This window comes from Haliotis rubra, unplaced genomic scaffold (assembly GCF_003918875.1).
Source record: "Haliotis rubra isolate DU_JTF1 unplaced genomic scaffold, ASM391887v1 Scf347, whole genome shotgun sequence".
Lineage (NCBI taxonomy): Eukaryota > Metazoa > Mollusca > Gastropoda > Lepetellida > Haliotidae > Haliotis > Haliotis rubra.
Genome location: NW_025767021.1, coordinates 245,977 through 264,507, shown reverse-complemented (window position 1 = coordinate 264,507; position 18,531 = coordinate 245,977). Strand labels below are relative to the sequence as shown.

Genomic DNA, 18,531 nt, shown 5'->3' with positions numbered 1-18,531 from the left:
CTGATCTGTGGGCGATGTGAGAGGCGTTGGCCGATGTAATCCCACAAGTGTTCAATGGGAGACAAATCTGGTGACAACACAGTCCTGATGGTAACGTTCTCCCCGTCGACGCCATACCGGTAGACGCCCGTCAGCATTTTGCAAGTGAAAACGCGACTCGTCGGAGAACACAACACCATGCGAACGTCGTAACAACCACAAACGATGCTGTTCAGCCCATCGTCGGCGTTCACGGCGATGTCTATCAGTCAGGATGGGTCCAACATAATCCTGCTGCATGGAGACGGTGTCAGAAGGTGGAAGCAGTGATCAAACCACGTCGGCCTTGGACAGTGTTAGCGGTTCTGGCAGCCGGCAATGTACGATCCCGAATATGGCGCTGAACAATGTCTCGATCTTGGCGAGGGGTGGTAACACGTGCCTGGCCAGACGTTGGCGGTCCCTGTTTGTTGGTACCTGTTGGCAAGTCTTATGATGGTGGAATGATGGCAACCAAATCGTCTGGCAATAATCCTGCTTGATGTGCCAACCTGCAACATGCCCAACGCCTGTTCTCATTCCTCTGGTGACAATCTTGGCATTGCAAAATAAACTTAACTTTCGGAGGTACAGCTAAAATGAGAACGCTTTTTTGTCGACGGTCATTTATACCCCTAATAAACATGTTTTACACATGCAATTTGTGCTTTTCGTGTGTGTTGTGCATGAATTTTGTTGTTGTCATGTGATGTCTTCCATGATGTGTTCGGGCAATCCGTTCTTTACTGTACAGCATTATTTATTGTCTTTTGTTATTAACAACATTTCCAACGTTCATTTTCACTCTCAAAACAATCCATAATCCTGTTATGATAAAATTGAACATTGTGAAAACACATTTGGAGAACCCAGTGACTGAGTAAGCCAGTCAACATTAGTATTCTGATTAAAGAATTTCTGTACAAACGTGAAAACCATCTCGTTAGTGGATGGGACAGGTTCATTATATGAGTGGGTAGGACTAGGTTGTAATCACAGTCACTGATTTGTCTGACTTTTGGGAGTAAACCAACTGTTTCAACGATCGATAATAGATGAGGATGGGCTAAGTTGATTGACAGAACAGTGTTACTAAGGATACATTAGACCATAGGGGGAGGTAATTTAAACATCAACATGACATAGCCCATTATGACATAATTTGAAGTGTTTACTTTGTGTTAGTGAGTGAATGTTACTTAATGCCAGATCAGCAGTTTTGCAGCTATTCACAAAATGTCTGCTTGTACATAAGACATTACACATGATAAAAGTGAAAATCATTAAAAACTAAGTCACATATCACATTCAAGGGTTTCATAAAGTTAAATCAAGCTCTAAAAATTTGATGAAACATCTGATAAGAGGAAAATGAACACGTTTAAACAAAATATGCTTTTTTATTATTATTATTGGATATTTATATAGCGCACATATCCACGCACTAGTGCATGCTCATGGCGCTGGTATTTTCCCCACGATCATTTGATGTCAGTTGCACATCTTATTATCAATCTCAGCTCCCTGGGGACCATACAACTCTTGCTGCCACAAGGCGCACCGAGTTATTGCGGCTTTCCCATCCTTACGAGGTACCCAATTCACAGCTGGGTGGACTGGGACACATAGTCACAGGACTTTGTCCAAGTTTACTGCACGTTGCTGTACCCGCAACTAGGTGTTTGCACGTATTCATGTGGCCACCATCTGGTCATATACCAACGGATTCGTGGGTTCTTTTAAGTACACCGGGTTGTGTACTGTACATTAGGGAAAGAATCTGCACACAAGGTTGACTCCAAGGATTTTACACCCGTCACAGGTGGGCTCGATCCCGGCACCTCATGCTCGCTGGATCACTAGCCTGGCGCCTTAGCCAGCTCGCCCACAGTTATTTGACAAGGGATGGAAAATGGTGCATCTTCACCTTTTATTAAAAATGAAAATGTTTCCACTACTGTTCGAAGGAAAAAGGGAGATAAGCATGTAACATGAGTCATGATAAGGAAAAAGGTGTATTTCAACTGTCCAATGTTGCTGCACAATTTGATCATGACAAAAAGAAATCAGAATAGGTGTGACCTCCAATCAATGGCTTGAGACGTATTCAAAACCTGTGTATACCAATGTTTTTTATGCTTATCTGGTTCAGTTTTTCTTGGCTTGATGTTCAGTAGACCTTATTGAAAACAGACAACGTAACTCAAGATAATGTCAACTTTATACAATAAAACATGTTATGTACACATAAATACTTTATGAAATGTATTTCTGTATTATTATGGAAGTGAAAAGTCACCCATGACTGATACATTCTTTTCAGTTTCAGCATGTGATAAACAAGTCCCACTGAACATATTAAAGAAACATACATGCATCAGATGGACAGGCCTTCATTGTGTGAAGCAACAAGTTCACACTGTTTGATGCATCAAAGAATATTTTGAGTTCTCTGACATGGACAGTGTTTAGAAGGTGGAGATTTTCATGCTGTGATCAATTTGGTTGTTAGCCTGAGTGTCCTGAGCACTGCTGTTTAAGAGTAGGTGAGTACTTTTGTTGCCTCCAGTAACTGTTGAACACAATCCACAAACTCATAGCTGGAGTTATAGATCCTGTCCTTGGCCTCCTCGGACCCTGTGTCCACAATCAGATGGTACAGATTGGACTTGAACTGAAAGTACACAAACCATGAGTGATGGATATGTTATTACTCACCTCAGTGTTACTTAAAAACATCTCTGCTATATAGGGGGCAGATAAGAGAAATGATTCACATTATTTGAGCACTGATGGGTCGGGGTTGATGGTGTGAAGGAATGTTACATCATGTGGGTGTTGTGTATCTGTAAATTCCGTATGTAAACAGTTTAAAATAGTGTCCTGTATTTACGCACTGTTTGTCCCAAATTCAAGGACTACTATTTTGTGTAGGAAAGTTCTCCTTACTGTCCCTGGATGTTTTGACTCCTCAGTGAACACCTCATCAAACTCTGTCATGGTGAGTTGCTTCACCTGTCTCTTGCCTGCCTGGAACAGGGTCCAGTCCTCCTGTAACAAATATATAAACATGTTGGATAGTTGGCCCTGTGTAGAGTGAGTGAGGATTTTAGGTGGCATCAGCAGTGTTTGAGCCAAAATCTGCTTAAGAAACACCTGTATACGATATAGATACCTCTCTACAAAGGACAGAAAAATATAGTGCACCCTGGTTATAATGCCACCTTGGTTATAATGCAACCCTGGATATATAGAGAATACTACACTCGGTCTCATTACATATGAATTATACGAAACGAGTGTCATGAGTTTCGTATAATTCATATGTAATGAGACCGAGTGTGGTATTTTATTTATTACCCACGTCTTACATGCATGTAATAAATAAATTGACAAACAGCGTATTTTTGTTATTGTTATGGTTTCAAACCGAAACCGGTTTCATAAAGAGGTTGTGGAATAATTTTGTTCTGTAGTTCACTTTTGCATGACGTCGAACTGTATTGACGTCACTACACCATACTCGTCTGCTCCCTTGGTAACCAACGTCATGATGCATGTCAGTTGTCATCGCCTCGTACAGCCTCCTACAGTAAACTACTCCGTAGCACCCCTTTTCTTGGTTTGCAGTTGCTTCACTCGGCTAACATCACTGGTGGAAACATTGCGTTTATGTTTTTCGACGGATACAATGTTTCAGTTCGATTCACAATTAAACAGCAATACGGCAACGTTCACAATGTTTACATTCCCACAATGCATATAAGTTGTAGAATGAATGAATTCATGTGTTTGTTATGAATGAACAAGTGGTTCCGTCACAACGGGACGTAATTGAGAGATTGGTTATCCAATCAAATTGTTAGAATCTCAGGTCAAGTCGTTACGACACAGGTCAACGCGATACGACACTCGTGTGACGTATGAGATTAGTATGCAACTACCCATACGTTGACCACGTGGGTAATAGAATGCCATCTATTTTCTCCTGGACTAATGGTGGCATTATAACTAGGGTATACTGTAACTATAGTCATCACAGATTTATACTTAAAACTAGCATATTGTCATAAACAGATATCGCCATCCATAATAAGGACTTTTAGAAATGGCAGATAAATCACCAGAAACCAAATATGCTAGGGTTACTGTGATGAACATGAAGAATTCACGCTGACTCTCACATGGAACTAATCTCAGTTCATCATCAGTAAATATGCCTTATTATCTATTGTTGTGTAGTCCACTTTTAAAAGGTGTCCAGTCGTACTCTCCTAATCCATTGATGTTTATTCTTAATGTATTATTCCACAATTATGATCTCAAGCTTCAGTTTTCCAATAGAGTGAAGAATATGTAGGGATCATGTGCACACCTCCAACAACCGCTCATCGCTGAGATGTTCCGAGCCTTGGAAGATGATCTGGTCTGTCTCCTTGTCCTGGTTCCACTTGGACCAGGAGTACGTCATGGCTGATGCAGTAAGAGCCATCTGTTCATATGTCCGTGACTCCAACACTTGATGCTGAAACAACATACACTCATCATCAGCATTTGAGCCAGAACTGGGATTTATTACCAAGCAATGCTGAAAACAATGCATGAATTGTCTCAGGAATTCAGGAATTTTGAAGTTGAACATGCACATAGTGAACTGGGTTGACATGGTTCTTCATACCTTGAGATCAACCACATTCAATTCAGACAAAGACATAAATATTTTTACACATCATTTATATTTCTTACTTCAAAATGATAGCATGATGTGTACTGGTGGTTCAGCAGCATCACCTCCTACCTTGTTCTGGATGCTGACATACTTGGAGGAGTCCTCAGACGGGAAGACATTCACACCAGCTTTCCTTAAACTCTGGAAACAAGGTAGGGAAACAATTAAACACCACAGTATAACTTCTTATGAATGCTTTGCCTGCTCTCACACATTCTCATTACAAATTTAACCAAATCTCTCCTAGAATGAATGCATGTTTATTGAACTATACTTCAGCCATAGTAGCAGATATCTGGCTCCACATATTTCACCCATGTTGGAAATGGAAATAGGGTTTTGGACAAGATGAACTACTGGCAACCAATGTGGTAACGTCTAGGCTATCTCGCCACTGAAAACAGGATGACTTGCCAGTTCTAAATGCCATGCCAACTATTTCAAAGTAACTATAATAATACCAGATCTATCTGCAGAAGCTAGAAAAGTGCCTTACTTGAATTAAGTCTGCTGGAGTCATCATCTGCCCCTTGAGATGCCTCAGCGCAGGATCTTCAAAAGAGGTGCTCAGACAACACATTGAATTCTGAAAGGTGAAAGAATGAAAACAATAATGAAGTTGCACAGCAGTCCATGTCAGGATTATCTGTAAAAGGATAAAGGACCTTTGATCTGTTGTCAAGGAAAGGTAAGGTTTATATAATATTTGAAACTTATGAATGCTCTAAAACAGTCATTCAGATAGCATGTCCAACATTATTTCGTGTTTGTTAGTAATTTCATGCCCCGCCCAGCAGCATTCCAGCTTTATGGGAGCAGCCATGAATAAACTGAAAACAATTGGGTCTGGACTTCACAATCCAGTGACTTGAAGTTGCCACTTACACCCAAGCTCAGGACAATTCTGACCTACACAAATTACACCTCACCTCTATCTCAATGTCCAGCTCCACAATGGCTGCAATGATGGACAGAACCGCCTTGTTGACCGCCCGGGGGCGGAGCTCCCAAGACTGGAATGGCATGTTGATGTGTGTCTCCTGTATCAGTGCCATGATGCCAAACTTGTACATCTTGAAACCAAATGTCCGGTTCTCTGCAACAGCAAATGAAAAACTGACATCTCGTTGACACATCGTGAATCTATATATTTTGTCTACGCTTGGAGGCATCAGCACTGGATTTATGCAACACAAAATGCTGAGAATCACTGGTACACTAAGTAAAGGTTTTTCAAAGTAAAGTATTCTGTTTTTACCGTCATTGTAGACAATGTCTGAGAATCCGTCCAGCCGCCAGTGTCTCTTGTCTTCATCCCACCGAACTACCTGGGGTTCCTCCTGGAACATCACATCAGATGGCAACCTGCAACAGGTTACACCTCTGTCATCTTGTACAGGTTACTGTCATATCAAGTACAGGTTACAGTCATATCAAGTACAGGTTACTGTCATATCAAGTACAGGTTACTGTCATATCAAGTACAGGTTACAATCATATCAAGTACAGGTTACTGTCATATCAAGTACAGGTTACTGTCATATCAAGTACAGGTTACAGTCATATCAAGTACAGGTTACAGTCATCTTGTACAGGTTACTGTCATATCAAGTACAGGTTACAGTCATATCAAGTACAGGTTACTGTCATATCAAGTACAGGTTACTGTCATATCAAGTACAGGTTACAGTCATATCAAGTACAGGTTACTGTCATATCAAGTACAGGTTACTGTCATATCAAGTACAGGTTACAGTCATATCAAGTACAGGTTACAGTCATCTTGTACAGGTTACTGTCATATCAAGTACAGGTTACAGTCATATCAAGTACAGGTTACTGTCATATCAAGTACAGGTTACTGTCATATCAAGTACAGGTTACAGTCATATCAAGTACAGGTTACTGTCATATCAAGTACAGGTTACTGTCATATCAAGTACAGGTTACAGTCATATCAAGTACAGGTTACAGTCATATCAAGTACAGGTTACAGTCATCTTGTACAGGTTACTGTCATATCAAGTACAGGTTACAGTCATCTTGTACAGGTTACTGTCATCTTGTACAGGTTACAGTCATATCAAGTACAGGTTACAGTCATATCACAGTCATATCAAGTACAGGTCACAGTCATATCAAGTACAGGTTACAGTCATCTTGTACAGGTTACTGTCATCTTGTACAGGTTACAGTCATATCAAGTACAGGTTACAGTCATATCACAGTCATATCAAGTACAGGTCACAGTCATATCAAGTACAGGTTACAGTCATCTTGTACAGGTTACTGTCATCTTGTACAGGTTACAGTCATATCAAGTACAGGTTACAGTCATCTTGTACGGGTTACAGTCATCTTGTACAGGTTACTGTCATCTTGTACAGGTTACTGTCATCTTGTACAGGTTACTGTCATCTTGTCAGGTTACAGTCATATCAAGTACAGGTTACAGTCATATCACAGTCATATCAAGTACAGGTCACAGTCATATCAAGTACAGGTTACAGTCATCTTGTACAGGTTACTGTCATCTTGTACAGGTTACAGTCATATCAAGTACAGGTTACAGTCATATCACAGTCATATCAAGTACAGGTCACAGTCATATCAAGTACAGGTTACAGTCATCTTGTACAGGTTACTGTCATCTTGTACAGGTTACAGTCATATCAAGTACAGGTTACAGTCATCTAGTACAGGTTACAGTCATCTTGTACAGGTTACTGTCATCTTGTACAGGTTACTGTCATCTAGTACAGGTTACTGTCATATCAAGTACAGGTTACAGTCATATCAAGTACAGGTTACAGTCATCTAGTACAGGTTACAGTCATCTAGTACAGGTTACAGTCATCTTGTACAGGTTACAGTCATCTAGTACAGGTTACAGTCATATCAAGTACAGGTTACAGTCATCTAGTACAGGTTACAGTCATCTAGTACAGGTTACAGTCATCTAGTACAGGTTACTGTCATCTTGTACAGGTTACTGTCATCTAGTACAGGTTACTGTCATCTAGTAGGTTACAGTCATCTAGTACAGGTTTACAGGTTACAGTCATCTAGTACAGGTTACAGTCATCTAGTACAGGTTACAGTCATCTAGTACAGGTTACTGTCATCTAGTACAGGTTACTGTCATCTAGTACAGGTTCCTGTCATATCAAGTACAGGTTACAGTCATCTAGTACAGGTTACAGTCATCTAGTACAGGTTACAGTCATCTAGTACAGGTTACAGTCATCTAGTACAGGTTACATCTTGTACAGGTTACTGTCATATCAAGTACAGGTTACAGTCATCTTGTACAGGTTACTGTCATCTAGTACAGGTTACAGTCATCAAGTACAGGTTACAGTCATCTTGTACAGGTTCCTGTCATATCAAGTACAGGTTACAGTCATCTAGTACAGGTTACTGTCATCTAGTACAGGTTACAGTCATCAAGTACAGGTTACAGTCATCTAGTACAGGTTCCACCTACTTGATAGTGACACCTATAGGAGGCTTCTCATCTCGCTTGTCCTTCTCCTGTGTCTGTGTGTCCTTCTGGTCCTTCGTCTGGGCACTGGCAGCAGCAGGTGCAGGCAGTTCAGCCACATAATCCATCAGCTCGATCTGTGGGGGGTTCACCACTGGAAGAGAGTTCAGGTTCATTCCTCTGTATAATCAAGTTTAGTTTGCTGGTTTTAGTGACACTGCAAGAAAGTACTAAAGGAATACAATTACCATGTTTCAGTTGGACATGAAGTGTCCAGTTTAGAAATCATGCCATGAGGAGAGTTTCTAGATAATATAAATGTATAGGCCTTTTACTTACATCTAGTTAAAGTCCACTGGTTGACGGGTTTGGGCTGTGGAGGAAGAGCCATGAGGTCAAACGTGAAAACTCCGCCTAGGACGTTGTAGGCCCTCAGGTCAACAACATCATCATCTTCCTCGAAGTCTTCCCACTCAGGGGGTTCTGAATACCAAGATAACATCAACACTATCAAGGATGTTAATTATCATGGATGGAAAGCAATGGATGGATTTACTAAATAAGAGTTTATGAACATGATCCATTTGATGTTTAAGTTGCCTTCACAGGGTTGGGCTGGAGGTATACAACTAGTCCACAAGTTATTTCAGATTTATATAAAATAACAATATTTGGGGAGACAAAATGGTTCCTCTTGATTTTCAGTACTGGACTATTGGCCTAGCCTTTATGATTATGCTGTTGTCACCTGGTGTTGGAGGATCTTCAAAGTCCTCTTCCTCTTCTTCAACCTCCTCCTTCTTCTCTGTATCTTCTTCCTCCTCCTCCTCCCCACCATCCATCTTCCTCAGCTGTGCCATAAGGTCCTGACAAAACAGAACTGCCATGTTATAAACGCAATACTTTCCACTGAGCAGGATCCATCGGCCTGGGTGCACAAAGTGATCTTAGCCCTATGACTGCCGCCACTAACTGCAACAATCACAGGGCCAACTAACACTGCCGAACGAGACCCTGAACTACCAACTTCCAGTGTTATTTCTTCATCAGTAAAGTGCTAACCAAAGTGAATAGTAACAAATACTTTGTGACCATGGGACATTTGTCCAATTTGAGAATTGAGTTACCTCTGTGTCTTCCCTGTCTGCTTCTGCCTCCTCCTCTGCCCCCTCTTCGCCTTCCTTCTTTTCCTCCTCTTCCTCGGGTTTTTCTTCCTTCTCCTCCACTGGTTCAGGAACAACTTCTGAAAGATTCCATAGTGCATTAGTAAGTGAGTTATAAGTTAAAGTTGCATTTGCGGTGCTTCCGTCATATACTATTCACACTTTGCTTAGGATCAAATCATTGATTCAACAGAAACCTATGATGTGGGGTCTAATTTGGTTTACATATCTCAGTTTATTGTAAGCATAGATCCCAGGTTTCAGTATGTCACTGCATCTTGTGGATCCCATACCTGCTATTGACAGGTGTTGTGTACTTGTCAATGACTTGTTCCATGATTTGCAAAATGGTTGATTGGTGCCATGAAAACCATTTTTTTGGTTACTCATATATCAAGTGCATAAGATTAGATGAAAGTGGATGTTTGCCTAAACAGGGGTTACGATATTATTATTTATCCAGTTTTAAATGGATACAATATCAAATTATAAATCTATGTTTAAGTAAAGTTATGAATTTTTGTGATCCTTAGCAAAGTGTGAGTAGTATATCATGACTATAAAAGGTTATGCATAATTAATACATCCATACTTGTCTACAAAGGATAGTAAAATAGCTAGAATTATAACAAATTTACGTTGAAAACTAGCATATTATAATAAAAAATACTGATGTACCGTACATAACAAGACATAAAAGTGGGCTATAGATCATCACAGCGCATCATTTTACATGTAGAACAATAAAAAGAACAGTCATCACTGTTACATTAATTCATTTCAGTTGCCTGTAATAAAACTATGATTCAGAATATCAGAATATTACCTTCTTTCTTCTTCAAGCGAGGACTGAAGGTCTTGCTGTACATGGAGAAATGGTCATACTTTGTCATGCGAACTTGGAACGAACAGTCTGACAGAGCTAGCACACGTGGGATGTCAAAGGTGAAACCAACATCTTGGAACTCGAAAGACTTCACCCTAGAAGAAATTCCGTAAAATAAGCCCTTTGCCAGGCAGGGAGGACACAGAGGTAACCACTTTGGTAAAACCCACAAACACAGTTATTGTACCGACAAAGCATGAAAATAATTATTAGATTTTAAGGCTGGGATGGGTCCAAATTTTCTACCTGGGTAACCCACCCCATATTACCCTGCCCTATCCTGATACCCGTTATGTTAATTCCTGACATCAAATTTGTAAAGAAATGACAATATATTCTTCCGCTCAGAGGCAATTTTTTTTGAGTTTTTCAATATCTAAGCATGTGTTACCGGTATATTAAAAACAGGTAACTGTAAATTATGTCTAAATCTTCAAAGATAATACAATCTCTTAATCATTGTGAATCATGAAAGATTAACATATTACATTGCTTAATCTATTATACAAAGGATCATAACGGGTCCAACTCATTACCCACCCATCCCAGGTATCCAGGTTACCTGTCCCAGCCCTATGATACATAAAGCTGGAGGATGATGTAATAAACAAGGTCACAAATTATGTCAAGTTTCATGTGATGGACAGAAAGTCCTGCAGCTGCAAACAGTTGCAGTCACAGACTTGATAGCCTTTACAATTATTGTCCACTATCTACTGTTTTCAAATGTAATGTTGTTAATGTGTCTGGTATTATGTAAACCTGTTCACATGGGAGGCAACAATAAAAAATCGAAAAATTTATTTACCTTGGATTTTTGCTGAGATTTCCCCAGATGCACAGCTGTATTTCTGGATTCTTTATAACAAACTGGAGATTATATGTCTCTGGGTCCTGCATGGTGCTGGCATCACACAGCACATGGAACACCGCTTTGTCCAGCTTCCCCCGGATCACATCCTGGATCTCCTCGATTGTCTATGCACAACAGTGAAACTGAGTGAGGTTCAAAGTAAACTAGGGGTGGAAGGGTAGCCTAGTGGGTAAAGTGTTCACTTGTCACGCCGAACACCTGGGTTCGATTCCCCACATGGGTACAATGTGTGAAGCCCATTTCTGGCGTCACCTGCTGTGATATTGCTGGAATATTGCTAAAAGTGTTGTAAAACCATACAGCACAGGAATCACAACACTGGACTCGAATGATGAATATTTATCTGTTAAAATGGGCTTAGATGGACAGTGTATGTGTTTACATGTGAGTATATGGCTTCTGTATGAAAGGATATAGCCCGTGTATGAATGTATATGTCCTGTGCATGTGTGTATATGGCTTGTGTATGTAAATATAAATATATGTCCAGCGTATGTGAATGCATGTACAGAACCTTCAAAGGCGAATTCAACATAGAATGGAACATTCTGGATGATATTTTAACGATATAAGGGGCAAGCACTTGCTTCTATCATCTCTCTTTTCATTAAGAAGTTGCTATTTTTACCCTAAATATCTAGTCAAGCTTTGGAAGCTTGACCATGGTTACTGCTACCTACCTCCTTGTATGCTGCTACCTGTCTGTCTGTCAGCTCCTCGGTCGGGGTGTCTGTCAGCATGTACTCTAACTCAGCTATCAGCTGGAACACAAACATGGCTGTGTCAAGGTGATCCATATTTTTATAATGTGTTCAATCACAACATTGTAACAAGTAGTATATGCTTCACAAGACCAACCACATCAAAGTGTATGAAACTACCATGTGACATACATTCACCAGAGTACCACTACAAATGCATATATTACAGCCCTTCAGTTCTTTAGCTCCCTTGTTTAAAACCATCATGTTACTTTGCATTTTACCCCATGGTCTAAAAACATCAATCAGCTATTGTGGGAACACAACAGATTTCACTCAATGAAAATACTAAATGAGGAATGTTTTCTTGCTAATTGATATTAAAAGATATAATTTTCCTTATCCTGACTCGTGTATTATTGCTTGTCTCCTTTCCTTCCCGAACGTTAGTGGAACACTTGTATCTCCTTTTTGAAGCTCCCTTCAATAAAGCAGAGGTAAAATCACTACTCACCATGAGTTGTCTTCCTCTCAGTTTTGGCTGGAAAACGACGCCACCCGTCTTCCCACGCTTCACTCTCTCCTTCTTCGCCCTAGTGGACGGTTGGGAGAGCGCCTGTATCTCCAATACGGCACTATATCCTTTGATTAATTAGTTATTGCCCTATAAGTTACCTTTATAAGGCTTTAGGGAGTATTCTTCTACAATATGGTTTGAAAATTATTCGTAATTTGACTGTTCATTCACGGTTTTTACGTGATTGTTCAGTTGTTTACATTTCATGGAAACCTTTTTTCGTTGTAGGTTATCTGCTGCAGACCCGCATTTACTGTGCAAAGTTGCACAACAATATGTACTTCCAGCTCTCGCTGTAACTTATGTCAGCAATTAACACAAATTCAATTTAATCATTATTATTTCTCTGTACTTAGGTGTGCTTAGGATAAATCCAGACGACTTTTGCAAGTCATGGATAAACCGGCTGAGTCCCTCAAGAGCTGTCTATCGTTGTCAGACGACATACTTCCATCCAGTGACCTGCCGGAGGCGTCTTCTGAGATGGGCGTGGGATGATGTCCGCCATTACACGGACAACTCCTCAACCCATACGAAGAAGAAGAGGCCATCTTCAACGCAGAAGAAGCCTTACACCCCTAAGACTTTAAACAGCTCAATGGGGAGTTCTTCGCAGATTGGGAGGACTTTTTTCGGCCGAAATCGTCCCGATGGAAGAGAGAGGCCTTATGATGAGCCACTGTTGATCATCCCAGAGATACAGCATAAGAAAAGGAAGCAGGCCTCAGCAACGGTAACGTCAGCAGCCCTATCTACGCAGTCCGAGTTACCTTCTACACTGACAGCAGAGATCCATGAAGCACAGCGATCCCTGGACCATATCGCTACCATCTCAGATACGACATCTCTACAATCATCGCAGACATTCAACCTCGGGGCCTTTATGCAGCAATTCTCTCAACAGATGATGGAGATGATGGAGAAGCGCTTCGCGCAGGAAAGAGCCTTGCATGATGGACAGCCAGACGGCTCTCATGCTCAAGTCATCAACCTCAGAGAAGATCCAGACCTGCACGAACGACCCCACACTGATGATACATCTGAGAGGCCCACCAGAGAATCTAGCTCTAGGACTAAGAGCAGATCTACGCTACATGACGTCAGCAAACCTGCGCGCAGGACGGCACTCTCTTCAGAACCAAATAGATCGTCATCAGATGATGAGGCTAATGAAGAACCTTCAGGCAGGCTACCCACTTAGCAGAGAAAGAAACCTACACCACCTAGAAGGTCGAGAGAGACGTCTCGGGACTCAGACCCTCAACAAAATCTCTCACCTGCGCGAAGGTCATCTGAATTATCTTCTACAGCGTCAACAACAAGATCGTCACGGCAGTCACCACTTAGGAATACATTGCCAAGTGACCTGCCGGAGGCGTCTTCAGAAGATGGGCGTGGGATGAGGTCCGCCATTACGTCGAAGAAAAGATCTTCTACGTCGGACAACTCCTCAACCCATACGAAGAAGGAGAGGCCATCTTCGTCGCAGAAGAAGCCTTACACCCCTAAGGCTTCAACGAGATCTACTGGAAGCTCTTCACAGACTACAAGGACCTTCTCTGCCGAGATCGTCCCGATGGAAGAAATAGGCTTGTATGCGTAGAACCGCCTATCCGTATCCCAGAGATACTGCATAAGAAGAAGACGCAGGCCTCAGCAACGGTAACGTCAGCAACATTATCGACGCGAGTCTGAGTTACCTTCTACACTGGCAGCAGGGATCCATGATGTACAGCGATCCCTGGACCATATCGCTATCCTCTCAGATGCGTCATCTCTACATTCGTCGCAGACATTCAACCCCGACCTTCATGCAGCAATTCTCCCAACAGATGATGGACCTGATGGAGAAGCGCCGCAGGACCTTGCATGATGGTCAGGCAGCCGCCTCTCATGCTCAACCAATGCTGCGCGAAGGACCCCGCAGGTGGCGCATCGGAGATATCTACAAGAGGTTCTAGCTCTAAGAGCAGACCTACCCTGCACGACGTCAACGAACTTGCGCGAAGGAAGGGACATTCATCCGACCAAAATAGATCGTCATCTGATGATAAAGCTAAATGAAGAGCCTTCGCGCAGGCTACCTACATCACAGAGAGGCTTACACCTCCAAGAAGATACTGAGAGCCGTCTCAGGACTGAGACCCTCAACAAATCTCTCACCTGCGCGAAGGTCGTCAGATAGATCATCAAGAATGTCACCACATAGGAATATATTGCCTTTGCAAAGGCAACCCCGGACACGTAGACGCTCACCTCCACGCAGGTCGCCATACACATCTCCTCTTAGAACTACACATAGTTCTACGTACTCATCTCCACACAGATTGCCACGCAGATCTCCATGCAGGGAGGATACTCAACGATCATATCCAACTGGACTGGATACAGAGGACGATGGCGGATGAAGCATTCACGTACCTAATGAAGGACGATGATGTACACACAATCACCTTACCTCCAATTGACCCAGTCTCGGGCGTACCTGAGGACTTTGACGCAGCCTTCAGGAAGGCAACAAACTTCCAGTCTCCAAATATACCACAGTTAAATGCAAAAAGCCGCAACACTCTCAGATGCGTCACTACATCTGCAGTCGTCGCAGACCTTCAACACGGGTATTTTTTATGCAGCAAATGATGGACCTAATGGACGGTTCGCGCAAGCCTAAGGACGAAGCTGCGGGAGGTAATCGGCATGAAGAAATGTGTGAAGGATCACGCACTTGACAGTCATGCTCTGCAGTTTCGACGATTAATATAGACGTCCTTGGCCATCCCACTTCACCCTCAGACCTTGATCTTCGTTGTGAGCCTATACGAAGGAACTCTTCAGCATGGAGGAAGAAATCTTCGCCTGCGTAAAGACAGAGGGACACGTGTTGAAGTTCAAGAGGGGTACTCTTGTCTGAATTCATCACCTGCGCAGATCTTCAGACTGAATCCAGGACGGGATTCACATCGTTGAGAAAATTAAGATAGATATATCTACATCAGAAGATAATAACGGGACTAACTGCACTCCTTGGTGCTAACAACCTACACCTTCTCAAAGGTTAGAGATGTATCTGAAGAATCCAGGAGGGAGTCATGTCCATATAGAGATCTTCACTTGCGTACAGATCTTCAGGTATTCACATTGGCGTGGTTCAGCACAGCCTTGCTAAGGCTATGAAGTTACAAAGTCAACTCTACAAGGACCTGTGTGTTTCAACACAAAGAGGGTATTTTACGACACTTCATTGAGATCGATGAATGCAGTCTACAGGTGGCAGCGCTGAGGAGGTGTGGACTGATCATCTGTATAAAAAGACGACTGCATTATCTTCAGGACTGAAGATCAGTCACAGCAGCCAGGAAACAGCCTACCTACATCGGTATTACGCGGCGAAATCTTTCGCGCGTTTACCATTCAACCCTCTATACACGTGGTCACTTGTGTAACTCCAGAAGGCTACGGACAAGACCGAGTGTTGATAACATATAAACGACTGCACAAGATTCTACAAGGACCTTTTTTCTGCTACACCGGTGACGTCACATCGCGGGAAGCTAAAGGAATCAAAATGCTTCATTTTGATTGGTCCATGAGAGACAACGCCCTGCGCAGAAGTCGGACGTAGTTCACATGTCAAGGAATTGTTTACAAGTGACAACAACCTTTCAACGTGGGAAGAAGGCCTCAATTACAGTCCAGTTAGACGGCAACTGCGTGATTCGACTGCCTTCACGGGGTTAGAGACCTTCCCTGTCAGCATTGAAGACGGTTCATCAGGCGAATTGCAGCAACATACGTTTGACGGACTTTTGGTTACGGCAGGCAGTCTACCTTACATAGACTTCACAACGATGGCAGTCACAGAGTCGGACATTGCTTCGTTGCCCTTACGGACATGGCAAGGGTTTCACGATCGTTGGATCTAGATACAAGTCATTGTATCTCAAGCACTACTCTCTCCGTTATTACTACAAAGTTGGCAGAGCCTACTCAGTCCTCAAGTCGGACAGATCCACGAACAGGGGCAACAGATGCTCTAAGCATCTCTTGGGAAGGACTTAACGCTTACGCGTTCCCGCCACCAGCTCTAATCCCGAAAGTGTTGCAGAAAATCATGCAGACGAGGAACCTGCAACTGATTTTGATCGTGCCTTACTGGCCAGCAAGAATGTGGTTCCCCATTCTCATACAAGAACTAGGACCGCCTCAACTGCAACTACCAGAGTGGACGAATCTGCTAGTACATCCGCACACAAAGCAAGCACACGGCAACCCACAGGTGTTTCGGCTACACGCGTGGAGCGTATCAAGGCGTGCTTGAATTAGAGAGGATATTCCGCCAGAGCAGCGAAAGCGGTCACACTAGCTTTACACAAGTCTACACGCAACATGTACGACAAGTGGCGAAGCTTCGAGACCTACGCTTTGGAAACAGGCTTCACAGCCATAAAAGCGACACACCCTCAAATGGCGGACTATCTTTGTCACCTAAGACAAACGCGAAGCAGTTAAAAGGGTCAACACTTTCAACATACCTAGCGGCATTGAGCTCAGTTATCACTATGAGGACGAGTGTAAAACTGACTAAGGTACCAGAGTTACTGGCCTTACTACGCTCTTTAAACTGGAGGACCAACAACAGTGATTTAAAGCTCGGACGGGGACCTCAACATAGTTCTCCACGGCATCTCACCAGTGACGCTTATGAACCATTAGATAGGACATCTTTTGAGTTCTTGATGCAGAAAACTCTATTCCTGATCGCCTTAGCAACAGCAGCAAGGATGTCGGAAATACATGCTCTAGACTTTGAGAGTACACGATTTGACGAAAATCGAAACATCGTGCATATGGGACTGAGATGGGACTTTATAGCAAAGAATCAACTGCCAGGTCAACCGGACAGACAATTCCACATCCCAGCACTATCATCAGTCCTTGGGCCACAGGATACACAGGACCTATCCTTATGCCCATTAAGAGCATTGAAAGTCTACCTACAAAGGTCTAGGACCAGGAGACGAAAATTCAAGTGTCTTTTCATCCCTATATCGACAGCGACACAGACGGAGATCTCTCGCACTACGATATCAATAAGGATGAGAACTGTCATACTACGGGCCTACAAAGCAGCAGGACTTGATCCTCCAAGAGCCTCCAATCCACATGAAATTAGAGCTCTGGCGTCAACACTCACTCTACATGGGAATTGCTCTATCACGACGATAATGGAGGGCTGCTTCTGGAAATAGGACATGGTGTTTGCCAACCACTACCTGAGAGACATCGCCACCGAGGACGTCTCTGGCATTCACCATTTCGGCCCACTTGTTGTAGCACAACAATCGACAGTTCCACAAAGGCGCTGAGACGGAGTCTCGCCCTTTTATCACATGACTTGCAAAAGCCTACACTCAGGAGAGTTACAGCTTTAGAGTCCATATGCACGTCTAAGACAGACTAAGCATAAGTGATAGACCCAGTACTTGTAAGGACGTACTCGTACATAAAAAGGGTCGCTTCTCCACTTGATGCTTGCATCAAGAGATGGAGTTGCAAAATCTACATAAAATGTTAACAGAAGCAAGGACCAAAAGTTAACAATTGTGGTCCCCCCATCAGAGAAAGCTGGAAGTAAAGGGTTACAGCAGCAGCAGAGCCTAGCAGTAAATTGAAGTGCTACCAGGAAGTTCCCATAGGGGGGGTATGCAAGACGTAAATCACTAATTGGAATCCAGAAGTGGCTTCCCACCACCAGTTCCGACGGATTCTACAAGCAATAATACATGAGTCAGGATAAGGAAAAATATGTAATTTTCTGAGTAAAATTGATATTTTATACTTATCCTAACTCATGAGGTAAGCCCTCCCAACCTCCCCGCTAGGCACTTTGGATTTCCCTGTAAATCGAAGTGTCGGGCTAGCTATTCGGAGAGAGTGAAGCGTGGGAGACGGGTGGCGCCGTTTTCCAGCCAAAACTGAGAGGAAGACAACTCATGGTGAGTAGTGATTTTACGTCTGCTTTATTGAAGGGAGCTTCAAAAAGGAGATACAAGTGTTCCACTAACGTTCGGGAAGGAAAGGAGACAAGCAATAATACAT

The 18,531-nt window shown here is 42.6% G+C and overlaps 1 protein-coding gene across 3 annotated transcripts in view; it reads right to left on the bottom strand.

Annotated features, from left to right (window-relative positions):
• Positions 1–2,221: 2,221 nt before the first annotated feature.
• LOC124284868 (dynein axonemal intermediate chain 7 homolog) overlaps positions 2,222–18,531 on the bottom strand; it is a 43,308-nt gene continuing 26,998 nt past the window's right edge. For all 3 annotated transcript variants that reach the window (XM_046720986.1, XM_046720987.1, XM_046720988.1), the window contains 14 exons: positions 11,835–11,915; positions 11,089–11,258; positions 10,221–10,375; positions 9,359–9,474; positions 8,980–9,097; positions 8,571–8,714; positions 8,235–8,385; positions 6,006–6,112; positions 5,677–5,843; positions 5,244–5,333; positions 4,817–4,888; positions 4,394–4,543; positions 2,968–3,069; positions 2,222–2,692 (listed from right to left, as the gene is read on the bottom strand). In XM_046720986.1, coding sequence (XP_046576942.1) covers positions 2,555–2,692; positions 2,968–3,069; positions 4,394–4,543; positions 4,817–4,888; positions 5,244–5,333; positions 5,677–5,843; positions 6,006–6,112; positions 8,235–8,385; positions 8,571–8,714; positions 8,980–9,097; positions 9,359–9,474; positions 10,221–10,375; positions 11,089–11,258; positions 11,835–11,915 — 1,761 coding nt within the window. In that variant the 3' untranslated portion in view covers positions 2,222–2,554. The remainder of the gene's footprint in view (positions 2,693–2,967; positions 3,070–4,393; positions 4,544–4,816; positions 4,889–5,243; positions 5,334–5,676; positions 5,844–6,005; positions 6,113–8,234; positions 8,386–8,570; positions 8,715–8,979; positions 9,098–9,358; positions 9,475–10,220; positions 10,376–11,088; positions 11,259–11,834; positions 11,916–18,531) is intronic.